Source organism: Xenopus tropicalis, chromosome 1 (genome assembly GCF_000004195.4).
Source record: "Xenopus tropicalis strain Nigerian chromosome 1, UCB_Xtro_10.0, whole genome shotgun sequence".
Taxonomy (NCBI): Eukaryota; Metazoa; Chordata; class Amphibia; order Anura; family Pipidae; genus Xenopus; species Xenopus tropicalis.
Window position 1 is genome coordinate 45,144,606 of NC_030677.2, and position 26,341 is coordinate 45,170,946.

Here is a 26,341-nt window from a genome sequence, read left to right on the forward strand (position 1 = left end):
GTTGGGAAGAAAACAGGGTACCTGACCTTATTACTGCCAGCAAAGGCACATCTGTAAATACACAGCAAGGGGAACCTTTAATAATTTCTAAATGTGTACTTGCTTGCTCCAAAGCACTCTATTTATATGGATTTTTTTTCCTATAATACAATCATATATTCTAGCTGGAAGACAGCCATTGGAATATACCATACAAGAAATTAAGTGGGGAGACTAACTCTCAGATCACAGCACATTTGAAGGTAGGTTGTTTTCCTGTCAGCTTTTTATCTAAACAAGTTCTCACCAGGCCCTCTCTTTGCAGGACCCACTTAGTTACTGTAAAATATTATTATTCTTCAATATCCATTTTATATTTTATATTCATCTGGAAGATTAACAGGTAAAGGGAGGGTACTCCCTGAAAAACCTTTAAAATCCACACGTCAACATACATTTTTTTCAAGAAAGAATCTTTTAAAGGAAAAGTAAAAAATCTATTCTACCCTGCCCCAATAATTGCCCTATCCTGCACACCATTTATTATTTTGAATGCTTTATTAGACAATACCTACTAAAACTTGGCTTCCGGTCATTTGAAATAGGGCAATAGGGGATGCAGGGCAGAATCCACTATGCCATGATCGATTGATCAAGCCTAGCCTGACCCCTTCCTATACAGAAGGAAGGCTAGGATCGATCAATTGATCGTCGCATAGTGGATGCTTCCCCTGCATTGCCGTATCGCCCTATTTCAAAACCTTAAAGAAAATCTGTGATTTTTATGGTATACTTTTTGTTTTTAAATTACACTGTTTACATACCAAATAATTCACTCTACCATTTAATATTTTATTCATGAACCAACAAATGTATGAGTGATATTACCCCCCTCCCAGCAGCCGATCAGTAGAACAATGGGAAGGCAGCAAGATAGCAGCTCCCAGTAGATATCAGAATAGCACTCAATAGTAAGAAATCCAAGTCTGGCTTGGGACTCCTCCAGTTACATGGGAGTAGGAGTAACAATAGGTTACCTGAAAGCAGTTCTAATATGTAGCACTGACTCCTTCTGAAAGCTCAGACTCAGGCAAAATGCTATCTTGCTCCCTTCCCAATATTCTGCTGATCGGCTGCTGGGGAGGAAAGGGAGGGGGGAGATATCACTCCAACTTGCAGCCCAGCAGTAAAGTGTGAGTAATTGTAAAATTAAATATAAAAAAAATCTGTTTGTTTTTTTAAAAAATGGATTTTAATGCAGGATTCTGCTGGAGAAGCTCTATTTAGTGATGCGTTGTGAAAAAAAAAATGTCTTCCCATGACAGTATTCCTTTAACTTTGCTGTTAGTAGCTAGAGGTTATACTGTTAATTGTGGTTAATTGTTATGTATACAAAGTTAAATAAAAGCATAGTATTTCTAACAGTAACGCTACTGGATATGCCCTTTCATCATTATGAGAGTTATCATAGCTGACACTGCATTGTGGGTAAAAAACATGGTTATTTGCATGGACATTTTGCACATTGAATGAAGTCCAAAGTTTCTTATTAGTAAGATGGAATTTGATGTTGACTTAGAACGGAAAGTTATGTTTACTGTTTCTATAGAATTAGTGTCAGCCGTCACCGTTAATCATACTTTGTCTTTTTCATCCTGCATATTGATCTGTTTAATCATTATGAATATTTGCTCAGTATGCCTTGGTGTTATGCATTAAGTAAACAGTACATACACTGCTTATTTAAAAGAACAGTTAAGACTAGTCTAGATATTATTTTGAATATATTTTATTCAACAAACACAGAATTCATAAATATCAAAATAATTATTTAAGAAAAACTTGCCCTAGCATATCTAGTGCTCTTTAAGACACTTTCATTGGCATTCAGGCCCCGATTTAACCATTATTTGCTCTCTTGTGTAATGTAGACATATTCTAAGACTACGGCCGTGTCATATTTTGACCCCCATGGTGCTCTTAGTGTGATGATCAGTATGTCCATCTCCACTTGACATTGTTTCCTATTCAAGACAATGGGAAACACTCTTCTTATGACACAATGGCAAGTAGTGGTCATGGCTCTTAGGCAATATGTTGTCAACCCTACATCCTAAAAATAAAAGCATTTTTAAAATAAAGATTAATCCTTTCTAGAGCTGAAGACAAATTTAAGAAATGTAGGTAGAATAAAGTTCTATTTAGTTTATGCATAATTAGTACTGTTTTTATTTCTGAAGCACAAGTAAAAAGTTAAGTCACAGTTGGTGCCACCTTAAAGGTGGCCACTCGTGGCGATTTCCGATCTTTCGTGCGACCATCGGTGGCACAAAAGATCGTACAATCTGCCACTAACCTTCAGGGCTGAAACGGCAGATAAGGAGGTAGAAACAATAGGATTTCTACCTCCTTCTGCCGATCCAGCCCTGAAGGCAGATTTTGCTCAGGTGCCTTCTATGGCGCCCGATCAAAATCTTTTAACCCACCCGATCAGTGAGTTGACCGATATCAGCAGCCGACTTACCATACACTCACCGAATATCGTACGAAACGAGGTTTTGTACGATATTATCGGTGCGTGTATGGCCAGCTTAACTCTCACTATCCCAAAATTCTAATCCTCTGCCCTGAGCCAGTGTGCTTGTTCTATCTAAAATACTGGCTGGTCAGGGTATGTGGCTGGGAAGCGTTGCTGCCTTTTGTTTCCTTTTAAGTGGTCCTTGTGGCAGTTTGGATTGGGGGAATGCACAGTACATTAAAGAAAGACTTACCTGAAATATAAAACTATGCATGTATCCATCCCATACTCATGCAAGGACCACCTGGGGGAAAAAAGTGGCAGAAAAAATGGAAATAAAGTACTCCTCAATCAAGAACCCCTGCTGCCATAATCTCATACATTATTATATCCAAGAAAATATTCTAATCTACTTTGCCTGAAAATGTAGTTCTTCTACCAACATTTTTACACAAGTCATTTTCCTTCTAAAAATAAAATGAATAATAACTTCAGAAAGCATTTGTGTAAAACTGTATCCGATACCATGGAGTGGGAAGTAATAGACAGTGCTGTACAACCTGTTGCTTTACATTTGGCCAGTTGCCATCCAAACATTATGATTGTTTGTGCTTGTATTGTTTTCACAAAATTACAAAAACTCCCTAAAACTGCATACAAAACACAAACCCAGACCATTCACTGATCCATGTGTGTGGTCAGCTGTCTATGTGAAACTGCAGGAGCTAGTTATCCAACCAGTAACTAAGGGTAAGTGTTTAACTTCAAGTGTGTCATTAAGTCTCTAAATGATCTTCAGTAATGACTGCTGGCAATACAAGGCATTGTTTTCAATAATGACCAAGAATGTTTTGCAGTGTTCTGTGCATGTAAATACCAAGAGATAACCATTATCTGTCTGAGGGGCAAGGGCACACAGGGTTTTTGATCACTTCTTATTCATGATCATTTTCCTTTAATTTATATTACATGAAGTTATGCACTTAATAATATTATAACACACAGGGGTCTGAAGTGAACAAAAAAGAGTTACAACACAGGAAACAAGTGCATTACAAGACTTAGCAGTCTGCTGGGAACTGGCTGATATTAAAGGAACAGTATACCCAATCCAGAGGTCATTAAAATTCACTATGCTCATAAAATGCATGGCAGCCAAACTGTCAGTATTATTATATAAATCCACTTTAATTATAGGTCTTGGCTTGATCTCCCCATTTTCTCCCTCTGTACTTCTGGCAGTTATACTTGCCCTTTTAAGCTTTCTTCATTTTAGTAAATGAGCAGAATTCCCAACTCTAGTAGCTTCTTGTTTTCTGTGATGTGACCAGATATGAGGGTAGACTGTCAAATAAACTTTACCTTTTTACCTTAAATAATCTTTGGTATCAGACTTCCCATAACAGTACCACTGTAAAGTCTAAAATCTGCATACTAACATGGTCACACCCAGCACCTAGGGAAATGAAGGTCGCAAGTTAAAACTGGTTCCAGTGCAAGCCAGCATCCTTGTCCTGTATCAAAGGAAATGTACGGGCACTCTGACTCTAATATGAACTAGCAATTAGTGCTTATATGTGGTACAGTGGACAGTAATGCTATTAAGCAACTTTTCTTTCAATTTGGTGCTCATAAGGCATTGGTGGTTCTTTGTTTGTTTGCACTTCTGCATATCATTTGTAGCAATAGTACCCCCCACCCCACAAGCTGTGAAATACATGCATTCCTCTGTAAACATTTTGGCTGTAAAATTTTGGATCCATAAGCAATAATTCACTTTAATTTTCTCCGCCATTCAATAGAATAATCTGTACCAGCGGCATGTGAAACGAGTTAATAACGAGGGCAGCTTGGTGGAGGAAAATCAGTATATCCTGGAGAGCACAGAGTCTTTTGTGTTAAAGGTAACTGCAGCATATAAGAAACAGTTAACAAAAAATAATTATAATAATAATTTGGAAACATGAACTTTAATATTTTCATGAAATGATTTAGCAATTGCACATATATATATATATACCAAATCAAACACAACCAGCACCAAGGGTCTTGTGGTCCAAACAAAAATTAGTGTATTATAATTGCATGTACAACCGACGTTTCGGTCCCTTTTGGGACCTTTTTCAGGGTACAATTACATACAACAACTGTGTTTAAATAGCCTCCTCCCATGAATCCAGGGAGTGCCAGTGACATCATATGCACATTACCCCTAGTGACCATTAACCCCTGACATCATATAAACATTATATAAGTATTAATAATCCATACTTAAAAAAGTGCATCAGTTTTTCACATTAAATACATTCATATTTAATATCACGCCATAACTCAAAGTGCAACAGTGTTAAAAATATCTCCACTGCTGTAGACAGTTTAAAAGTGCAACATTGTAAAAAAACCTCCATCGCTGTAAGTGATCTAAAGTGCAATTTTGTTAAAACAATTGAGTTTAAAAACAAATTGTAACCATACATTATCTCTCATGTCAAAGATCTGTGGTCTCCTATAATGTTAACCCATAAGGTTGCACTTTTAAACTGTCTATAGCAGTGGAGATATTTTTAACACTGTTGCACTTTGAGTTATGGCGTGATACTAAATATGCAATGTATTTAATGTGAAAAATTGATGCACTTTTTTTGTATCAGGAAAGTATGGATTATTAATACTTATATAATGTTTATATGATGTCGGGGGTTAATGGTCACTAGGGGTTAATGTGCATATGATGTCACTGGCACTCCCTGGCACTCATGGGAGGAGGCTATTTAAACACAGTTGTTGTATGTAATTGTACCTTGAAAAAGGTCCCAAAAGGGACCGAAACGTCGGTTGTACATGCAATTATAATACACTAATTTTTGTTTGGACCACAAGACCCTTGGTGCTGGTTGTGTTTGATTTGGTATCTATATGGTATTCCGTGCACAGGGGCAGCTATATTGTAGCAACTTTCGGAGTGTGGTGCTGTCGTGTGGACATCCTTGAGAAAGGTCCTAATGAGGACCGAAACATTGGTTTTAACAATATATCTACAATAAAAAAAATTTTGAGAAAACATTGAAGGGTGTGCTGGCCACAGATGATTATTTTCTATACATACATAATTTTGGCTAGCACCCCGCAGAATATTGAGCCTTGGAGTGCGGACACCATTTGGATATATATATATATATATATATATATATATATATATATATATATATAGTCTTAATTGAACATACCACACTCACAGGACTTGAAGCATAGTAATGGATTTATTAAAACATGGAACTAACGTTTCAGATGACTCCACAGCCTTTTTTAAAGTGACAGTGCAACAAATAAACCCCCTGAAAAACCCAAAAGTTGGCGCAATAATCTGAGTGACGTCATAGAGTGGGTGTATATATACGGTAATACAAACATTAAAGAACAGAATAAAAGTGAAAAAAAACATACGAAGCAAAACCACATAAAAGTAATGAGATAAGGAAATAAGGGATAAGGAGAGAAGCAGAGAATGAAAAAAGTAAAAAAAAAAGTGAAAAACCCATTCCCTGCTTCCCTTCTTATCACTCATTTCCTTATCTCATTACTTTTACATCCTTGAGAAAGGTCCTAATGAGGACCGAAACGTTGGATTTTTGTGCAATGTGCTCACAATAAAGACACTGTAACTTTAAAAGTTACATGAGATTTTTTTTTTGGCATTGGAGTACAGACACCAGAAAGACTATTATATATATATATATACAGTATATACCAAGAACAATATCTGCCTAAGTTGCTTATTCTGACCTACTGGTTTTTTAACCAAATAATCACACTGACAGCAAATACACATCCAGTGTGGCCCTCTCTGAAGCAGCTAGCTATGTTTTAAGCTCTGACCACAAAAAAAGACTTGTACACTCTGGTTAATCACCATGTGAAGGTCTATTTGACTACGTCTTTATTGAAGTAAACATCATAGCATAAAACAATACAATTCCATTACAACATAAAAAAACCAAAAGGGTCATTTGTGACCCTAGAAGGCACAAATGAAAAAGCACTCATAGTGCTCATTTGCTAAGCACTTGTGCCCTTGCATCAAATAGGCACAGCAGCACTTGATTCTGAACTGAAGGCTGGAGGGAAGGTGCCAAGCGTAACTATACGGAAGGAGAGCATTTTGACACAAGTACCTTTATTGAAAGTGGTTTTACGTGCAACTGACTGCAGGGGAATTATGGGCGGAGCAACTGCACTTGTGGATGTAAATGAACTCTAATATGTTTTATGAATGTGAACTGGCCCTTTTAGATACCACATGGCATACCACAACACTACGTGAATATGTTATATTTCCACTGGTGTAGAGATTGAAGTCAGGTACCCACAGAGGGATTGTGGTATATATATATATATATATATATATAGCTGGCTGGGACAGCAAAGTTATAGCCAAGTCTAGAGTGTAGATTCTTTAAACAGTGTATATTCCATTTTTTCAGTCCAGGCAGAAGCCACAGATAATAGGACAAGAAGACTGTGTTCAAAACAGCACCTCCAATGGAACAGATTGTTTCATGGATGAAAGCCACAGTACCAGGATGGATCCTGTAGATTCCATCAATAAGGACAATCAGAACACAAGAACAGTGGCATTTTGTGATGGCACACTGGAGAGTATAAAAGCCGGCATTTCTCAGGAGCAGCCAAAGAAAACCTTTCATTCATCAACAAAAGATACAGCACTTCTTTCTAAAAATCCATCAACAAACGGGACTAATTTTGACTATAATACAGAGGGAACTGCCCAATCAGGTCACATAGAGAAACCTATAGTTCAGGAAGGGGAAGGCCTCCAGCAATTCACAGACGCAGAGGCCCAAATTATTCAAGGTCTCCTTCAGTTACCGTGTACAGACAGGAAAAGGGTATTCATGATATACATCTGTGGTGGATACCAAGGTAAGATTTGATACATATGTGCATAAAAATAGCTTTTTTCCAAAAAGAAATTTCCATTCAATCAAAGACACTGGGTCAGAGTAAAAAAGTTGGTCATTTTACCCAGGTATAGACCCATAGCAACCAACTGGCTGTTTTCAAACAGGTGTCCAGTAAATACTACCTGCTAATTGGTTGCTACAGCAAACTTAACTTCACTTAACTGCAAAAGTAAAATGTAAGCCCCAAACTTGAAACAATTAATAAAAATGTATAGCCAATTCAGAGCCTCAGTATATCATATGGGAGTGCTGGAGGTTGTATTTAACAGCAGCTAGATGTTCCAAACATTTAAATTTAAATATGCAATTTGTTTTCTATTACAATAAGTAGCATATTTTAATTAAAAAAAAAAAAATTAAAAAAATAAATAAATATATATATATATATAGCAATAAATATTCTGTGACCGGCACACCCTTTAAAATCATCATAAGTTTATTTTAGACATATTGTTTTAAAAGAATCCAACGTTTTGGTCCTCAATAGGACCTTTCTCATATCCTTGAGAAAGGCCCTATTGAGGACCAAAATGTTGGATTATTTTAAAACAATAGTCTAAAATAAACTTATGATGATTTTAAAGGGCGCGCCAGTCACAGAATTTTTATTGCTGAATACTAAAAATTTGGCTTTGCACCACCCCGCAAGCTTTGGAGTGCAGAAACTATAAAGACTGATTATATATATATATATATATATATATATTAATGGATTATATTATATTATAGATAATGTGCATTTATTTCCACAGACTCCTACCCAGAAAGGAATTCACTGTTCCAGAGTGTATATCCAGATCTCTACATTTACTTTAAGGAAAGGGGCTTTGATTTCCGCATGTTTGACTTAAGATGGGGTTTAAATGATGGAGTCAGCAATAATCATGGTTTTACATCTCTACATCTAAACACTCTGAAGAACTGTCAGGACACAGGACATAAGGCATTCTTTGTAAGGATGAATAGTCATGTTTATTATATCTTTAGCGCTTCCAGATATCAGAATTTAAAAAGAGGGACACTACAGGGAGGGGAAAGCAGCATTAATTTGCTAGTTCTGAGACACATGTTAAAACCAGGACCTTTTAGTGTTCTGGCAACAAATTGTAAAAGTTATTATCCTTAGAAAGTCCTGTGTGTGCTCCCCTCTGCCTTCCTCTATCTGCTAGTGCACACAAACTACAGCCATCCTAATAGGTTGGGGGTCATTGCTAGGAAATAATAGGCTAAAGTACTGCTATAAACAATATCTTAATATCCATGATATAAACAATATCTTCAGCCCCTCTCTGCAACCCATTGTGAAGGCTGCATGCTTAGTACAGCTGTCAGAGAAGCAGAGAAGTCCTACAGGTATTGGGGAGAACAAGATCTAGTAAAAATAAATAAATAAACACAATAAAGTTGCAAGTGACTAGTCTGATACATTGTAAAGTATACTTTCTTTTAAAAGCTACACAAATGTTTAACCCAAAGAAAAAATGCTGGCCTTAGAAAGTTTACAGTGAGGGAATAAAACATATGAACAGGGAACAAGTAGTATCATTTTTTGTAGACTGCTAAAAAATATAAGATTATTATACAACTTAGTGTATATGGGGTTTTTATGTGGAAGTTCGTTGTGTGTGTGTGTGTAAATAATGTACTGCCAAGCAGCTAATCTGTGCTTTCTATAACAGTGTTTTATGGGACAGAAGTATGATCAGATAACTATTCCAGTGACATTTGCCAAGGAAACCTTTGAGGTTATTACAGCCACAGTGGAAATGAGGAGGAAAGAAGCGAAACAGAATAGTGTGACTGCTATAATAGTCATGCCACCAGAAGATCCTGCGCCATCTGGGAAGGATGATAAAGAGCATAATGGGACCGTCTTTCAGCAGAAAACTTTAGAGCACGATACCCTACAAACAACCAATACAGAAACCAATCATTTCGCTAATGGCTCAGCTAAATTTAAAAAGAAATCTTCTGCGAAATATGACAAAGAACTGGAACTTCTGACTCGGTGGTACCTGCTGGATGAAAATGCTGATCCTAGTGTATACAGGCTTCAGCCAATCAGGTGAGAACTCTTAAACCCTTTTATATTTAGCGATGATGAGGTAACATTTTGGTAAGAGTAAGCATTTGTAGGGTGGCTGTGTTTCTTGTTAATTTGTAATTAATTCTTCCCCTTGATCTCTATATGATTTCTATTTACCTTCCATGGTCCTTGTGGTTAGGCAATGTTAGGCAAGGTCAAAATTAAGACCGCAGCCCCAGGTTCCTGCCTCCTCCCTCAAAGGAATAGATATCTTCACCATCTTTTAATTTTCTATTTTTCAATTCTACATTTTTTAATCAAGGTACTATTTTATTTTTTCTACTCAAATATATTATTTGTGTGAATTAAGTTATTTGCAACAGTAATTCATTTGTACTCTTTACTGAAAGTGGATTTTTTGGTTTGAAATTGAAAGTCGTTTTGGGAGCTTAATGAGTTAATTGTGAAACTGTTACCGAGCTAAATGTTGCACTAATGTGTTTCATTATGAGCACTGGCACTTTAGTAAGAACCCAAGCACTTCTCACTTTCCTAATTGTTGATGAATTGAAACTCTACATTCCTGTATGATTGCAATGAACTGGAGTTTTACATTTTTAAAAAAATGTAAACATTTCTTTGCTAAGTTGTTTTTTTAGTGTAACCACAAAGAGAGGGCTGTCTAATAATTAGTGGTCACTCCCCCCCTGAAATGTTGTAGGTTTGTTTATCACATAAAGTAGCTCATATTTATCACTTTTCTCTGCACAAATAAAGAATCCCAGTCATGAAGAAGAGGATGTAAAAAAAGAATGTAAAATGTATTCAGGCAACTAACAGAAAATGCACTTTACTAGGCAAACAAAAAATGTACTATATCCCTATACAATTGAAAGTAAATATTTTTTCTTCAGTAACCAATACAAATGTTGTTTGACAACAAAAACAGCCTCTAATACAAAAAAAGAAAAGAACATGAAGACAGTATAGGACAAGGGAGACAACCACCTGTAACTGCTTGACTTAAAGTAAGCCAGTTCAGCGGGCCCTTCTGCACTAGTGTTGCTCCCCATCTTACCCTACTTCCAGTGCAAAAGAGCTATTAGGTTGGCTGTTTTAAGTGGTAGAAGACCCAGTTTTTCCCCTAAAAATGCTCGTTTACCATTGTCCTAAATGTGCTATGGTTGTTGTCTTAGCATCAACTGCTGCAACATTGCCTGGCACTATTAAGCACAGTTATTGTAACCATACTCTGCAGGCCCTGTAAGACACAGAGGATCACATTTTTGATTTTGTTCTATTTTCATTATGACTATGCAATTTCAAGAGTTCCATTCGTGAAGCACAATTGAACAGGTTTCTTTATTTTATAGAAAGAAACAAAAATGTCATCACACAACTACCAAAACTTACACATTGTTTTCAGTTACCAATATAAACCATTTGTTTTGACGACAAAAAAAAACTAATGCAAATGGTGGGGAGAGGAGGATGGAGTGAGGCGAGTCACACAGAGGAGACAAGCACCGGGAAGGGGGGGCGTTTGGGCAACCGGGGCAGGGGCTTGCCGTGGCCGCCCAACCTTAGGTCTGGTACTTGTGGGTGGGGTGGCTTTTTTGGTGTTTTGTAAATTTCAAATACTAAACAGCAATCCTGAAGACCTGCAGAGTGGTTATTATAATAAAAATATTTTTTTTTAACTTTTTCCTAATCATGGAACAAGCAATTTGTTTAATATAGAATAAAAGGTAATTTCCTGCTGAACTGGTATTTCTCTCAGAGGAGCAGGTTTAGTGTTTAACAGACTGTGACCCTCTCATTGCTTTGTATTACAAGTTGTCGGTGATTGATAGCTGTGACAGTCTTGTTTTTCTTCTTGAGACTTTGCTTAATCTTTCCACTAAGGAAAGTGCATGTAAATTATTTCTGACAAAACTTTGCATTATGAATCCTGAGTATATCTTTTATATCATCTCAGGGTCAGACTGCCCTGCCAGAACACCAGAGAATATCCTTGTTGACCAAAGTCTAGAGAAATTTCCATCATACCTTCCTAATTTGCACTGTAAACCTATGAAACTCCTATATCATTTTGCACACATCCTATGTTTGTAACAGTGGGTGATGGATATCGGGTTCCTAGGCTGCCCAGTCTGATACTGTATAAGCTCACATAGAGCTACAGAGGCAGATTTGACGATCATCCAAGTATAGTGACTTTATAAATTTATGGGTATATTCCTTTACCCTTTTTTTTTGCCCTCGTACCCGCAGCACTGTTTATGGAGACATTTTCAGCAGAGACCCTGCTCGCAGACAGCAAGCTAAGACTAAATGGTTAAATACACTGCGAAAACTCTATGACATATTGCAAGAGTACATGACATTGGCTTTTGGGAAAGAAATGACTGACAGCGTTCTAAAAACAGGTAATTTGAACACTGAATATAGTGGAAAAAAAAAACTCTTAAATAATGTTAATGTCTAAAATGACCAATATTTTGGGTGAAAAACTGTAGAATAAAGGATATAAATTTTCTTTGTTTTGTAGCCAGTAGCATAATCAGAATAATTTTAATAAAGCATGAGAGAAATTAATAAAAATTTTGTAGGATGCAAAACACCAAAACCTAACAGATGGAGCCCAAATCTAGGTAAATACTAAATAACATATGTTTAATTAAAAATGTACTGTGTGTATTTTCATGTATAAAGTTGTACAGCAAGAGATTGACCAAGCCTTTCAAGTGGCTGGCACACCAGAAGATTACTTCCATTGCTTTAAACGGATCATCAGTGATGTGAAGTATAACCTGACAAGCAATAGAGTCTCAGAATATATTGATGTCCTTCCAACAAAATCTGAAATCAACAAGACCCTGTTTGATGCACAGCAGGGTGTCATCCAAAGCATTCACCAGAGAGTAAGTATCCTTCTGGCTCAAGTAGTTCCTGGAGGTTTTGTATGTTGTAGACCCTACTTCAGGGATCCCCAACTTTTTTACTTGTGAGCCACACTCAGATATAAAAAGTGTAGGTGAGCCACACAAGCATGAAAAATTTTCCTGGGGTGCCAAATAAGGCCTGTGATTGGCTATTTTGTTAGCCCCATGTGGTCAGCTGGCCTGCAGGAGGCTCTGCTTGGAGTAAAACTCTGTCTCTGGGCTTCCTAAACTTGCCTCCAAGTCAGAAATGTAAAAATAAGCACCTAATTTGAGGCCACTAGGAGCAACATCAAAGGGGGTGATAAGCTGCATGTTGTTCATAAGCCACTGGGGATCAGCGACCTACTTGTTTGTACTCTTTGTTTGGCTTTTAACTCAGAGGACAGAACACATCCATCGATAGTAGGGAGGGATTTTTTTGCAGGAGTACATCTTGCAAACCTTACTGTATTTTTGGAGGGGATGGATGCAGGTGCTTAGTAATGGTCCCATTGCACCTATTAGCAAGCAATTCATAGAGCACTTACACCAAGTCCCTATGCAGTGCTACCTTTTATAACATATCCAGCACAAGAGAGAAAGCACTTTGCTCCTTTATGCCAGGGAGCCTAACTAGGCATACAGTAACTACAAGGGTCTTGCTATACTTTGCATCCAAATGTATTTGTTGTAGAACCTAATAAATAAAGGCATGTATTTGGCCCACATGCCACCCCTTACCTGGCTGGTGCAAGTCATTGCCTTTCAAGTGCAAACTTGGGAAAACACTGTGCACCTTGCCTCCTTTTAGTAGAATGAGCCCTTTTATCTCTTTCACCAAATCTAAAACCTGTTAATTGTGGCTCTAATTTCTCAGTTTGTATTCCTACAGTTTCCTATGGTGCTATAATTTTATCTTTCAGTTGCGCCATACAAATATCTCTGAATACATTGTGAGCTGGGGTTGGGATGGAATCAACCCTGTAAGCAACAGATCTCATGCCTATTATTTGGAGCGCCTGGGAAATGACTTTCGGAAAAAAGTCATTGCACATTTTAATAGGTTGGTACACAATATGTTTTTAATGTACCACTGTGACATTAGTGGGTCCAAAAATAATCCCAAAGGTTTTCTGAAATATCCGTTTTTACAAACTACAAAACAACTGTGAATAATGTAATTTTAGTTACTGGAAGTGTATCTGCCCCACTTGAGAGTTGCACATGAAACACTCAGATAACTATATTTGCTTAATCTCAGTGGCTGGATGACTGGGGTAATGTAGCACTGGATTTTTTTACGTTTACTTGACAGTGCATAAACCTAACAAGAAAAATTGGTGAAAAAATAAACTAGCATTATTAGCTATAAGTGATTTGAAAACAATATTCAATAATTAATTACAACCTGTAATCCTTCCCATCTTTGTGTAGAATAACGAATTATCTTAACGAAACTGAAAAAAGTTGCACAAGGAGAGATTCTATCAGAAATCAAATAAAGGAAGAGATTTTGGAACATGCTAAGCACTGCCACACACTGTAAGTTCTGTCGCTATGGATATTTGAAATACAAGTATGATTAATGTGGAATGCATTTTCTGGATGTCTTTGTATTTATTACTTTTTTAAACATATACAAAAATGTGTATTTGGCCGAGTTGTTCGTCTGGTAGATGAGTTGTGACACTTATAAATAGTAACATAGAAAACAGAGAAAGAGGTTTGACATAACACTATATATCTATGCCAAAGATTTTCCGAGATCTATAGAGCTACACAGGTTAAATTTAATTTACCGTAAATAAGATGCCAAAAGTCTGTTGATGCAGTGACTCCTGCAAGAAATTTTCTAGTCTCGTGGGATGTGCCTTGGATAAATTGATTTGTATTATTCTAATTTAATTATCTACCTTGAAAGGACTGAGCATGAGCTTCATGTTTGCCTGGTTTAGTTAAAAAAAATTACAAAAATCATTTGTTTTTATGATTAAACCCATAGGCAAAAAGTAAGTTTAGCCCTATTTATTGAACTTATGTTGAATAGAGGGTTTACTGCCCCTTTCATGACTGCTTCTGTGAAAGGACAATATCTGCTTTAGGGGCTTTACAGTGTGTGACTATAAACTTACATGTCTTTCACTACCCTATAGGCATACACTGTATTTAGGAGAACATGGCACAACTGACCAACTAAAACTTTAACTGTTAATCCTAAATAAAGCAAGCAGGTCATGCCATGCATGCCAAAGTTATGTGTGCCAGGATTTGCCAAAAGTCACAAGGGGCTGGGATTCAAACCAAGCCATATCTAAACCAAGGTCCTTGATCAAAACTATTTATCATTAAATCCTATGTCTGTGCTGCCCATTCTCAGATAGTGAGACAATTATCTGATATTCCCGACATTCTAAAAAAAATTTGTAATTCAAATAAATCTTTAGTGAAACTGAGCAGTTCAGGATCATAAAATACTATAAAGGGTCACATCCCACCTGTGGATTTTCACCTGGACAGCTCTGCTTTTAGACCAATTCCTCTTGCTTTCTGTAACTAATTTCCTATAGTTTCTCTGGGTGAATGGAGCTTTTATATCTTTGCAGTTAAGTATTTTTTGCCTATTTTTGTATCATAGTGTAAATTGCTTCATGGGCCGTGAGTCTTTTCTGCAAGAATTACAAGACTGCATAACATCTGCCAACAAGCAACTAGTGGTGGTTCATGGGGAGTCGGGTAGTGGAAAAAGCTCAATTATTGCCAAAATCGCTACGCTGGCTTCCCAGTGGATAGGAAGGTAAGTGTTTTATGCATAGGAGTTTTGGCTGATTAGTAAATGACAGTTACATTTTATTTTTAACTTTTAATCCTCTTTAAATGAATTCCTGTACTTCGAGTCACTATGTAGTGTGGTTTATCTGGCTTATAATCTGGTTTATAATCACCTACATGCACACCCCCCATTTCAAGGCCACATTCACTGTAATAAGTCAGGTGTAGCTGGAAGGCAAGGTTTGCCATGTGGCTGCAGAATCAAGAAACGGAATAAGCAGGTGAAAATTCACTCCAGCACCAGGACCACTGGCAAATGTTTGTTGTTCCCTGTTTGACTGTCTGACTTTTAGAATAATAAGTATGACTTTCAGGTAAATTTGACAATATAAACTACTGTGGTGAAAAAAATATTTATTTGTCAATGTTTTTGTCTTGAGAAAGGTCCCAAATTGGGACAAAAACCTTGACAAATAAATAAATATATAAATATATATATATATATATATATAGAGAGAGAGAGAGAATTAGAGAGAGTGAGCGTGAGTGCCTAAGCACAATTCCCAGCTTCACAGGGCCCTTGCTAAGTCCATGTTCAATGTTATTTAAAATAGATTTGGCCCAGATACGAGATTAGAAATTTTGTTTCTGAAAACAAAACAATGTCCTTCTTGTACATTCACTGGGCACCTTAGTAACTCTACAGATGTGTCTGACATTATTTTGTGTCTTTCTTTTCCCACCAAACAGGGACATTAGAGTGGTGACAAGATTTATTGGTAGAACCGGAGAAAGTCGAAATCCCCGCATGTTGCTATACAGTCTTTGTTTTCAGATTGCAGAAATCTACAACATCACAATGGATTTTTCTGAGGTATCAGTATCGTCAGGCATCATTAGACTGAATACTCAACTAATCATAAAATAATATTATAGCAAAAGTACACCGACTCATACAACAAACTAAATAAGAAAAAATAAATACCAGGTAATGCAAACTTGCAAACTATCATTCCATTCTGTCACTAAAGCAGAGCAGCTCAATGTAAGACTCTTCCACTACCACGGGCTCTCACTGGGATTCAAAATAGGCCCTGACATTTCCAGTACACAGAGGCACAAACAGCCCCCCTGCTCAATAAATAGTGACTGTCTCTGGCATCTTACAGCAGCCCCTCTGTTATTTGTCAGAGTTCACAGATTGCCACAAAACAGGATCTACCTTACAATACTCACAAGGCATGTTACAAATGCCCTCCTAACCGCAATCTCCCAAGATTTTAAAGGAAAACTATACCCCCAGAATGAATACTTAACCAACAGATTTATATCATGTCAAGTGACCTAATAAAGAGTCTTGTCAAACTGGAATATATATCAGTAAATATTGTCCTTTTACATCCTTTTCCTTGAGCCACCATTTAGGCCCTTAATTTTTAAAATGGCAGTTTTCTATTTAGGTTACCCAATAGCACATACTACTAAAAAGTGTATTTTTATGAAATTGTTTATTTAGATGAGATGAGCTGTTTATGCAATATATTATACATTGTATACATTATATATATATACATTGTTAGGGGTGTTGTCTTCCTTTAATTTGGAATGCTGTGGGTCTTGAATCTGCCCCAGGTTAGCAGTTTACAAAATATTCTATATTCTATATAACCAGAATACTGACAATAATTAAGGTGTTAATGTTTTAATATGTCATTACCTGTATTCTAAGGACCTGAAAGGATTAATAAATGAGTTTTCCACGTTGCTGGAGTTTGCTAATAAATGTCGCCCTCTGATGGTAGCCGTGGATGGGATTGATGAGTTATCAGTGCATGAAGATAGTCTTTCCTGGATACCTAGAGTGCTACCAAGACATGTATATTTCATAGTTTGTGCCTCCACTGAGTCTGCGTGCTCTTCCTTCAGAACATTACAGGTAAAACACAATTATTACGTTCTCAGCATCTGCAGAATCGTCCTTTTCCTTCTGTTACATATTGATCATGTTCTAATATACCTGAGCTGCAGAGAGCACCTGTTCAGTGTAGCATATTATATATATATATATATACGATACGTAGATTCAGCACTCCTAAGCGTAGTCCATAGACCCGGGTGCTACCAATTAAGCATTAAAAATAGAAATCTAGTGATATTGGTGCACACCGGGAATCATTTAAAACATAACAAGGTCTTGATAAAGGTCTCAGATACAGACCGAAACGTTGGCCTGTCGCGTAATGTATTTATTATAATAAAAGTTATGTTTTAAATGATTCCCGGTGTGCACCAATATCACTAGATTTCTATATATATATATATATATATATATATATACAGGAACAAACGGAGCACACCCTATTAAAGTTCAAATGCCCAGGGTGCTAGCAAAAATATATAAAGCAAGACAGTGAGCTGCACTCACCAGGACTTGGCAAAAAAATGATAAGTTTATTTAAGCAAAGAAATCCAACATTTCGAGCACTAACTGTGCTCTTCCCTGGGATTAAAATTAAACCCATAGACACACAAGTGAGTCAGCAATTGTATTTGTAGCCGTATTATACTCAGGCCCGGATTTGTGGAGAGGCCACAAAGGCCCGGGCCTAGGGTGGCAGAAGTTTAGGGGCGGCATGCCGCCCCGCCGCAAGAAAATTTTAAAATTTGGCTCCCATATGGAGCAGTCGGGACCTCTCCCCACTGCTCCGTATGGGAGTTTAAAGGAGCTTTTGCGCATGCACACTGGGGAGAGGGCGCGTTCGCGCATGCGCACAGAGAGAAATCCGGCCCTGATTATACTGCTGAATCTGTAAACAGTAATCCTATTCCGACACGGGGTTATATTACAGAACCTTATCTCAGAGCTGCTCCAAGTATCCACAATTAAATGTAAGCTCTTCAAGGCAATAAGTTGCTTTGCCTCATACATTTTGTGTATAATTATTTGGCCTATTATATATATTCATATAAATATTCATATGAAATTATTATATAGAGGCATTAATATCTTCATGGATACTTTCTCTTCTCCTAGCAGATGCAAGCTGGGGAACATAGCCTGTCTACTGGGAAGGGAGGAGTAGAGAGAGAGATAGAGAGGAACCTGTGTAGTTCTGAATGATATACATTATAAAAACTCAAAAGGAAACAGACTACGATTTAAACTATTTCTGTGGGGCCTGCTGAATTACACCACTGGTGGTATTGATTACAATCCTGTATTTCTACTGGTAGCTTACCTACTCATACATAGAAAATCAAGTAGGAGATTTACTACATTTGTGTCCCTAGGCTGATAAAGAGGAAGGAAAGGTAAAAACTAAGTAAGCTTTATCAAAAAGGTCTATGTAAATACAGCCATAAGCACTCACAAAATCAAAAAGAAACACAGAATTTCTCCTTTTTTGTGAACATGGTATCTGACTTCCTTTCTCAGAAAAATCCTTCATTCCCAGGGCCAGAGTCTGCACAGCTCTCTCCCCTCTCCCATAAGAATTCATAAAACTCACTCCCCCCTCCCTTAGGAATGTGCATTCCGCCCAACTGTCCCGCTTTCCACGGGACAGTCCCAGTTTTGGTAGCGCATCCCGCTGTCCCGGATAGTTCCATGAATGTCCCGCATTTCCGTAATGTGGGACATTCATGGAGATTATCCCTGACAGCGGGATCCGCTGGCTGTAGTGAGGCGTTCAGTTCCTCTTCTTCAGCGTCTCCTCTATATGCGGCTCCTTGTTCGGCGGAGCCAGGCCCTTTTATAAGGTTGCACCCGTGCGTATTGACGTCACACGCACGCACGGGCGCATTCTTATAAAAGGGCCTGGCTCCGCCGAACAAGGAGCCGCATATAGAGGAGATGCTGAATAGAGATTTAGCGAACCTCACAAAAAAAGTTTGCGAACCCGTTCGCGAACTTCTGCCAAAAAGTGCGAACTTTTGCGAACTTTGCGAACCCCATAGACTTCAATGGGAAGGCGAACTTTAAAACCTAGAAAAGCCATTTCTGGCCAGAAAACTTATTTTAAAGTTGTTTAAAGGGTGCCACGACCTGGACAGTGGCATGCAGGAGGGGGATCAAGGGCAAAAATTTCTCTGAAAAATATGTTGTTGACACAGCGTTGCGTTTTGTGCTGTAAAGGGCAGAAATCACACTACATTTCTAAACTTGTGTAATAAACTGCTTTTACAAGGACTTTTGGGTTACAGCAGATGAGATCAGCAGGACAGCTGCCCACAGCAGCTACATACAGAGCAGTAGAAAGTAGATTACTAGTCAGCAAAGCTACCTAAACTGTCCCTGAAATGAATGCACAGCTCTCTCCCTATGCTAACTCAACAAGCACACACAGGCAGAATGTAAAATGGCTGCTGGGCTTCGGTTTATATATGGAAGGGAGTGGTCCGGGGGTGGTCCAGGAGGGAGAGCTGCCTGATTGGCTGCCATGTATCTGCTGGCTCTGGGGTGAGAGGTCAAAATTTGGCTCCAGCTAAGGCGAACCTAAAATTGCGAACATCGCTAAAAGTTCGCGAACTTGCGAACTTGCGAACACCCAATTTTCGTGCGAATTAGTTCTCCGGCGAACAGTTCGCTACATCTCTAATGCTGAAGAAGAAGCTTCAGCAGCATGTATGGAGGCACTGTGTGGGGGGGGGTCTACTGTGTATGGGGGGCTTATGTGTATGGGGTACACTGTGTGGGGGGGCACCTGTGTATGGGGGGGCTAATGTGTGGGGGGCACCTGTGTATGGGGGGGCTACTCTGTATGGGGGGCTAATGTGTGGGGGGGCACCTGTGTATGGGGGGCTACTCTGTATGGGGGGGCTACTGTGTGGGGGAGGCACCTGTGTATGGGGGGGCTACTCTGTATGGGGGGCACCTGTGTATGGGGGGCTAATGTGTGGGGGGCACCTGTGTATGGGGGGGCTAATGTGTGGGGGGCACCTGTGTATGGGGGGGCTTACTCTGTATGGGGGGGGCAAAACTGGTACATAGTTATAACTCACTGCTCTTCTCTCTATATTTGTATTTTAATGTAGGAGTTGCTATATTGTTTTCCTTAGGTAGTACAGTATGAGGGTATAGCACATTTGCGTCTGATCCCGCCATTTCATCTATATAAAAGGAGTATTTTTTTTAAAAATGGGGTGTGGTAATTGGGGCGTGGCCACAAAAGTGGGCATGGTCAAAAATCTTTTTGTCCCTCTTTTCATTTTTCAAATGTTGGAAGGTATGGGAATGTGTAATCTGAGCTATAACATTAAGCTGCAAACAGGAAGCTATGAAAATCAAGCTAAAATGGCAGATGCAATCAAACAAACAGAGAAAGATTCTAGGGCTCTTTACTCAGGTATGGTAAAGCTTTCTGCAGAATAAATATAACATTCTAAGTGGCACTAATCTGGTGAATCTATTGGCAGTAAAATGCCAAAATGACTTTCCTTCTCCTTTGACAATGATGAATGTCACTGACACTAAATATCTATTACTAAACTAGAGCTTATTTTATGGGGCCCATTCATTAAACCACGATTTTTGTGTGTTTAAAATCATGATTGGAAAAAATTTGGAGTAACCACGATAATTTTTGATTTTAGAAAATGTCACAAAAATTATTTTCTCAGTCGTGCAAAAATATTGTGGTTGTGATCCGAAAGTTTGTAATTTTCAGATCCAAACAATCGTAAACAGCGCAAAAACCTTTCTGGCTTTGAAACTTCAGTGCATGATTTTGGAAACCTTCCATAGGACTCAATGGCACTCTGCAGCTCCAACCCGGCCCAAGGAAAGCCTCCCATAGGGCTCAATGGCACTCTGCAGCTCCAACCCGGCCCAAGGAAAGTCTCCCATAGGGCTCAATGGCACTCTGCAGCTCCAACCTGGCCCAAGGAAAGTCTCCCATAGGGCTCAATGGCACTCTGCAGCTCCAACCCGGCCCAAGGAAAGTATCCCATAGGGCTCAATGGCACTCTGCAGCTCCAACCTGGCCCAAGGAAAGTCTCCCATAGGGCTCAATGGCACTCTGCAGCTCCAACCCGGCCCAAGGAAAGTCTCCCATAGAGCTCAATGGCACTCTGCAGCTCCAACCTGGCCCAAGGAAAGTCTCCCAAAGGACTCAATGGCACTCTGCAGCTCCAACCCGGCCCAAGGAAAGTCTCCCATAGGGCTCAATGGCACTCTGCAGCTCCAACCCGGCCCAAGGAAAGTCTCCCATAGGGCTCAATGGCACTCTGCAGCTCCAACCCGGCCCAAGGAAAGTCTCCCATAGAGCTCAATGGCACTCTGCAGCTCCAACCTGGCCCAAGGAAAGTCTCCCATAGGGCTCAATGGCACTCTGCAGCTCCAACCTGGCCCAAGGAAAGTCTCCCATAGGGCTCAATGGCACTCTGCAGCTCCAACCTGGCCCAAGGAAAGTCTCCCATAGGGCTCAATGGCACTCTGCAACTCCAACCTGGCCCAAGGAAAGTCTCCCATAGGACTCAATGGCACTCTGCAGCTCCAACCTCGCCAAAAGATAGTCACTATACCAAAGCTTGAATGAAATCTATAGTCACTGCGCAAAATACAACTTTTTCTTGGAAGTTAATGAAAACCACGAAAAAGTTGTGGAATTTTAACAAAAATATCGAAAAGTTCTATAAATTAGAAAAAACATCAAAGAAATACGGCACACGTCACACAGGTCCACTTCCACGGAAATGTAGAGTAAAGCACCAATAAAAGAATATATTGTAAAAAGACTTTATTAAATATCACATGATATATTTATTAAATATCACTTTATTAAATATCACATGGCTTTAGATCTCTGACAATGCAACGTTTCAGGCCAGTGCTCGGCCCTGGTTCATGAATGGTCAAACAGCTTTATACAATCTCACATAGTGCCATCTTGTGGCGTAATGAAAAATAGCTGTATTACAGAAGAAAAGGTTAAAATGAAAGAAAATTGTTACTGGACCTTGAATATGCATTGTTCATGGAGCACAATATATATATATATATATGTTTCCAGACCACAACATCTGTAAAAAAAAAAAAACAATAACCCAATTCAAAAAAATCTATCTGAATAATGAGTGCATATTACCAATTAAGGCCATGGGATTCTAGAGTTTCAAGATGGCGTATTCACATTGCCGCTCTTCTCAATAATTCTCTAGCTCTATCTCCTCCCTGTCTGTTACTTGAAACTTCAACTGATGAACCCCATGACCTTTTTCAGTATAATGACATGACACAGCTTTCAATTTGATAGCTGACTTATGCTCTCGGATCCTCTCTTGTTTGTCCCAGATAAAGTTGCCCACAAGGATACTTAATATATAATACATATATAGGCATGCGTATATAGTTCATCTTAATGGGAGTGCCCTTGCGGGGATGGTAAGCTACATCACTCCCCTGACAATTCGAACAACAGTTACATAATAGATGCAGGAAAGTCCCATTATTCTTATCAGGCAACCACTGTTGTTGAATAGATTAGCATAGATCCAATAGTTTTATTTTTTTGTAAGACTTCAGGTGTAAATCCTGAAAAGCTTCTACTTTAGGGATACCCTCCTTTAACACACCCCAGTGTTTCTGAATAACCTTAGAAACCTCAGAACTAACTAAAGTAAATTTAGATACAGGGAATGATTTAGGGAATGCGCTTAAACTTCTGTTTAATTTCATTTAACCATTAATTCAATATTTGGGTATCCGAGACTATCCGTGTTACTAGAAAAAACTGGGACTTTTGGAGAAACCGTTTTGTTAGGATTACAAATAACTAAGATTTTATTGTTGGGGGAAGACTGGTGTGAGAGAATAGAACTGCATTGTCTGACAAGCTTCCTCACTTACAGTCTTCTGTAGGGCAGCGAGGCAGAGCTAGGATTGTGTTGCTATTAGATCAATATTTTTTGCTTGATACTATTTAGTTAACTGTGTCAAGGGATACCACTATTAAAATTATCACAAGATATTTAATTTACTTTGGAGAAATTTGTTAGTGTAAAAAAAAGTTTTTCATAGATTAGACCAGTGATCCACAACCAGAAACATGTTGCTCCCAGTGGCCATAACGGAGGTGCTTAATTTTAAGCTTCTGGCTGGGAGGCAAGTTTTGGTTGCATAAAAATAGGTGTAGTGCCAGTCTACATAGAGGCTACCAAATAACCAATCAGAAACATTTTTCATGCTTGTGTTGCTCCCCAACTCTTTTTATGAATGTGGCTCATGGGTAAAAAAAACAGTTGGGGACCCCTGGATTTGACTAAATATTGGTTTTCTTTGCAGAAACTTACTATGCAACAAAATGTTCATCAGATTCCGCCACTGGACTCTGAAGAAATAAGAAATATGATTGAAGTCTGGATGGAAAGGGACAATCGTAGGCTCACTGGTCGCCAGAAGAAAGTCCTTTTTGATGCATGTGCTGCTTGCCCTCTTCCACTCTATGTAGTCAGCTCATATATGGAATCATGCCTATGGACATCTTATAGCTCTGAAAGTGATTCATATCTGCAGCCTAACCTACATAAGTTATACTCTGCGGTTTTGGGTAGACTGGAGAAAAGTCATGGAGAGCAAGTCATGAAGATGGTTGCCTCTTACATTTCATTGTCAAAAAATGGTGTTACATTAGAGGAATTACTGGATTTGTTGTCTCTTGATCTAGGTGTCATGCAGGAGGTAAAACAGTACCAGAATATAACTGTATCGGTCTTTCCAGAAGCACTGTGGATCAAGCTACAGAATGATATTGGGACACATTTAGTGGAACAAAGGACAGACAACACTTATGTTATAAATTGGGCCCATGCACTTTTTAGAGTGGTGTGTATAAATAGGTATTTGAAGTCTAAGGAACTCCAGCTTTCTGTTCACAGTGCCTTTGCGAACTATTACCTTGAATCCAAGAGCCGACATAACCACCCAGAGAAAGTTAGCCTTATGATGCCCCTCATGTGGACAGGAACACATAGAAAGCCCGTGTTTAACCTTCGTAAAATCCTTGGAATTTCTCACCACCTCATCCACTCTAATCAGTTCCCTCGGCTTATAACAGAGTGCTTATTTAATTATGAGTACCTCTTGCACAAAGTTTGGGCCACCTCAGTAGTTGGTCTGCAGGAAGATATAAAGGCAGCTATAAATCCAGAAAGGTAAGGTAAAGATGTGTTTGTTTGGCCAGGTCGTTAATTATAAAATCTTAGACCACATTTAGGCTGACTGCTGGATCACATGCAGGGCAACTATAAACTACACAGCATGCAAGGAGGTATAGACTGGCAAGCAGAATATTCTGGCAAATCCCAAACTGGCCATACTCTGCCAAAGCAGGTTTTTAATGAGGCTACAGCCATATAGTCAAACTGAATATGCATTGTGTGCACTGTAACGACAACTGGGCATTTGTCTTAAAATGGGGCACAATAAATAAAATTATGGTTAAAGGTCATATTGTCACTAAGTAATGTACGATAACATTTACATAAGACCCAGGCTCACATTCTCACACATGCTCTTGTTAGAAATGCTTATACATTTGGCTTTATTGTCTGCGTCTGCATTTTTACACTTTAGTAAGTAAACTAAAATGAAAATGCATCTGTAGGTATTAATACGCATACAAAATGATCTTAGAATTTTATTATTACTGTTCACAGTGTACAGATAGCTTATCTTTAATGGCTGTCAGTTCAAATAGTAGGACATTTTATTTTACAGGCCAGCACCTGATCTAAACCTGCTATCTGAAGCTCTTCAGCTTTCCACAAAGGTGCTACTCAGAGATCCTACTCAGCTGGCTTCCCAACTGAAGGGGCGCTTACATCAGATAGAGATGTTAGACAAGCCTGTAGCACCAGGTATGTAGTTCAATGGAGAGTAACCGTTGTAGCTGAATTACTGCTAAATGTTCACATTTATGTTTGGTTTCAACAAAATAGCAGATCTTTTCTAAAAATGCCTCAAACAGGCTAATGTCCCACAGAGTGAGTTAGGCGCCCCCGATAGATCTCTGCTACCGCAGATGACTAACTGCTCCAAAATGTCTTTCTACTGGCAACAATAGGAGGAAGAGCCTACAAATCGCTTTGGCTTTCCAAAGTTGTGCAAAGTTGCCTGCAGGAGGAAATTTCTTGTGATTTTGGAAAGCTGAAGCGATACATAGGCCTTTGAACAGGCAACTCCTAGGGGCACATTTACTAATCCACTAACGGACCGAAAGCGTCCGAATGCGTTTCTTCATAATGATCGGTATTTTTGCGACTTTTCCGTCGAAATTTTTCATATTTTGCGCGACTTTTTCGTCGCTGTTACAACTTTATCGTATATTTTCGCCGACTTTTTCGTCATCGGATTGGTTTTTCCACAATTGCTCAATACGAAAAAATCGCGACGGCGACAAAAAAGTCACAAAATTTTCATTTCCAATCCGATTTTTTCCCATTTGGGATTCAGATTCGTGGATTAGTAAATGTGCCCTATTGTTGCAGGCGGAAAGGCATTTTGGAGTGGTTAGTCACCTGTGGTTATCGCAGACGACTAACTCGTTCCATGGAACATTAGCCTAAATGTAAAACTTAATTAGAATATATAAGTTTCAATAAAGCCAAAAACAATCAACAGAATTATCTGTGAACAGATTTTATTAACAGATGTTATTCTGCATTTCATAATGACATGGTAAGAGGGCCTAAGGACAACACTAGCAATAGAGGCCGATTTGTTGAATGCGAGAGAAAATAATAATTATGCCTTTCTTCCTAAAGGCATATCTAGACTGGACGTGGTGCTTTATACAATGCAGTGACTTTATTTTATGTGTAAAAGAATATAAAGAAAATAATGCCATTTCTTTTATTTTTAGGTGACCCCATAAAATATCCATTATTGCCTACATTGTTGAATCAGTGCCATCAGTCCTCTATTCCTGTTTTTCTGCCATCCTTTACCTGCCTCCTGCCACCTGGGGGATTGCTCTTTGACATGCTATCAGGTAATATGACGGGAATCCTGCACAATACATCAAGCACTGAGGGTCACTGGTACTGTTTGTGCAGTATTCATTGTTATAGTACACTAAGGGGCCGATTTACTAATCCACGAACGGATCGAAAGCGTCCGAATGCGGTTTTTTCATAATGATCGGTA

At 38.6% G+C, this 26,341-nt stretch overlaps 1 protein-coding gene across 2 annotated transcripts in view; it reads left to right on the plus strand.

Moving 5' to 3' along the window:
- Positions 1–26,341, plus strand: part of LOC101730828 — a 50,095-nt gene that overhangs the window by 5,433 nt on the left and 18,321 nt on the right. For both annotated transcript variants that reach the window (XM_031895436.1, XM_031895438.1), the window contains 15 exons: positions 165–242; positions 4,300–4,401; positions 6,979–7,438; positions 8,232–8,431; positions 9,159–9,544; positions 11,780–11,934; positions 12,221–12,429; positions 13,353–13,492; positions 13,864–13,971; positions 15,065–15,223; positions 15,949–16,072; positions 16,928–17,134; positions 23,480–24,348; positions 24,914–25,053; positions 26,058–26,186. In XM_031895436.1, coding sequence (XP_031751296.1) covers positions 165–242; positions 4,300–4,401; positions 6,979–7,438; positions 8,232–8,431; positions 9,159–9,544; positions 11,780–11,934; positions 12,221–12,429; positions 13,353–13,492; positions 13,864–13,971; positions 15,065–15,223; positions 15,949–16,072; positions 16,928–17,134; positions 23,480–24,348; positions 24,914–25,053; positions 26,058–26,186 — 3,466 coding nt within the window. The remainder of the gene's footprint in view (positions 1–164; positions 243–4,299; positions 4,402–6,978; positions 7,439–8,231; positions 8,432–9,158; positions 9,545–11,779; positions 11,935–12,220; positions 12,430–13,352; positions 13,493–13,863; positions 13,972–15,064; positions 15,224–15,948; positions 16,073–16,927; positions 17,135–23,479; positions 24,349–24,913; positions 25,054–26,057; positions 26,187–26,341) is intronic.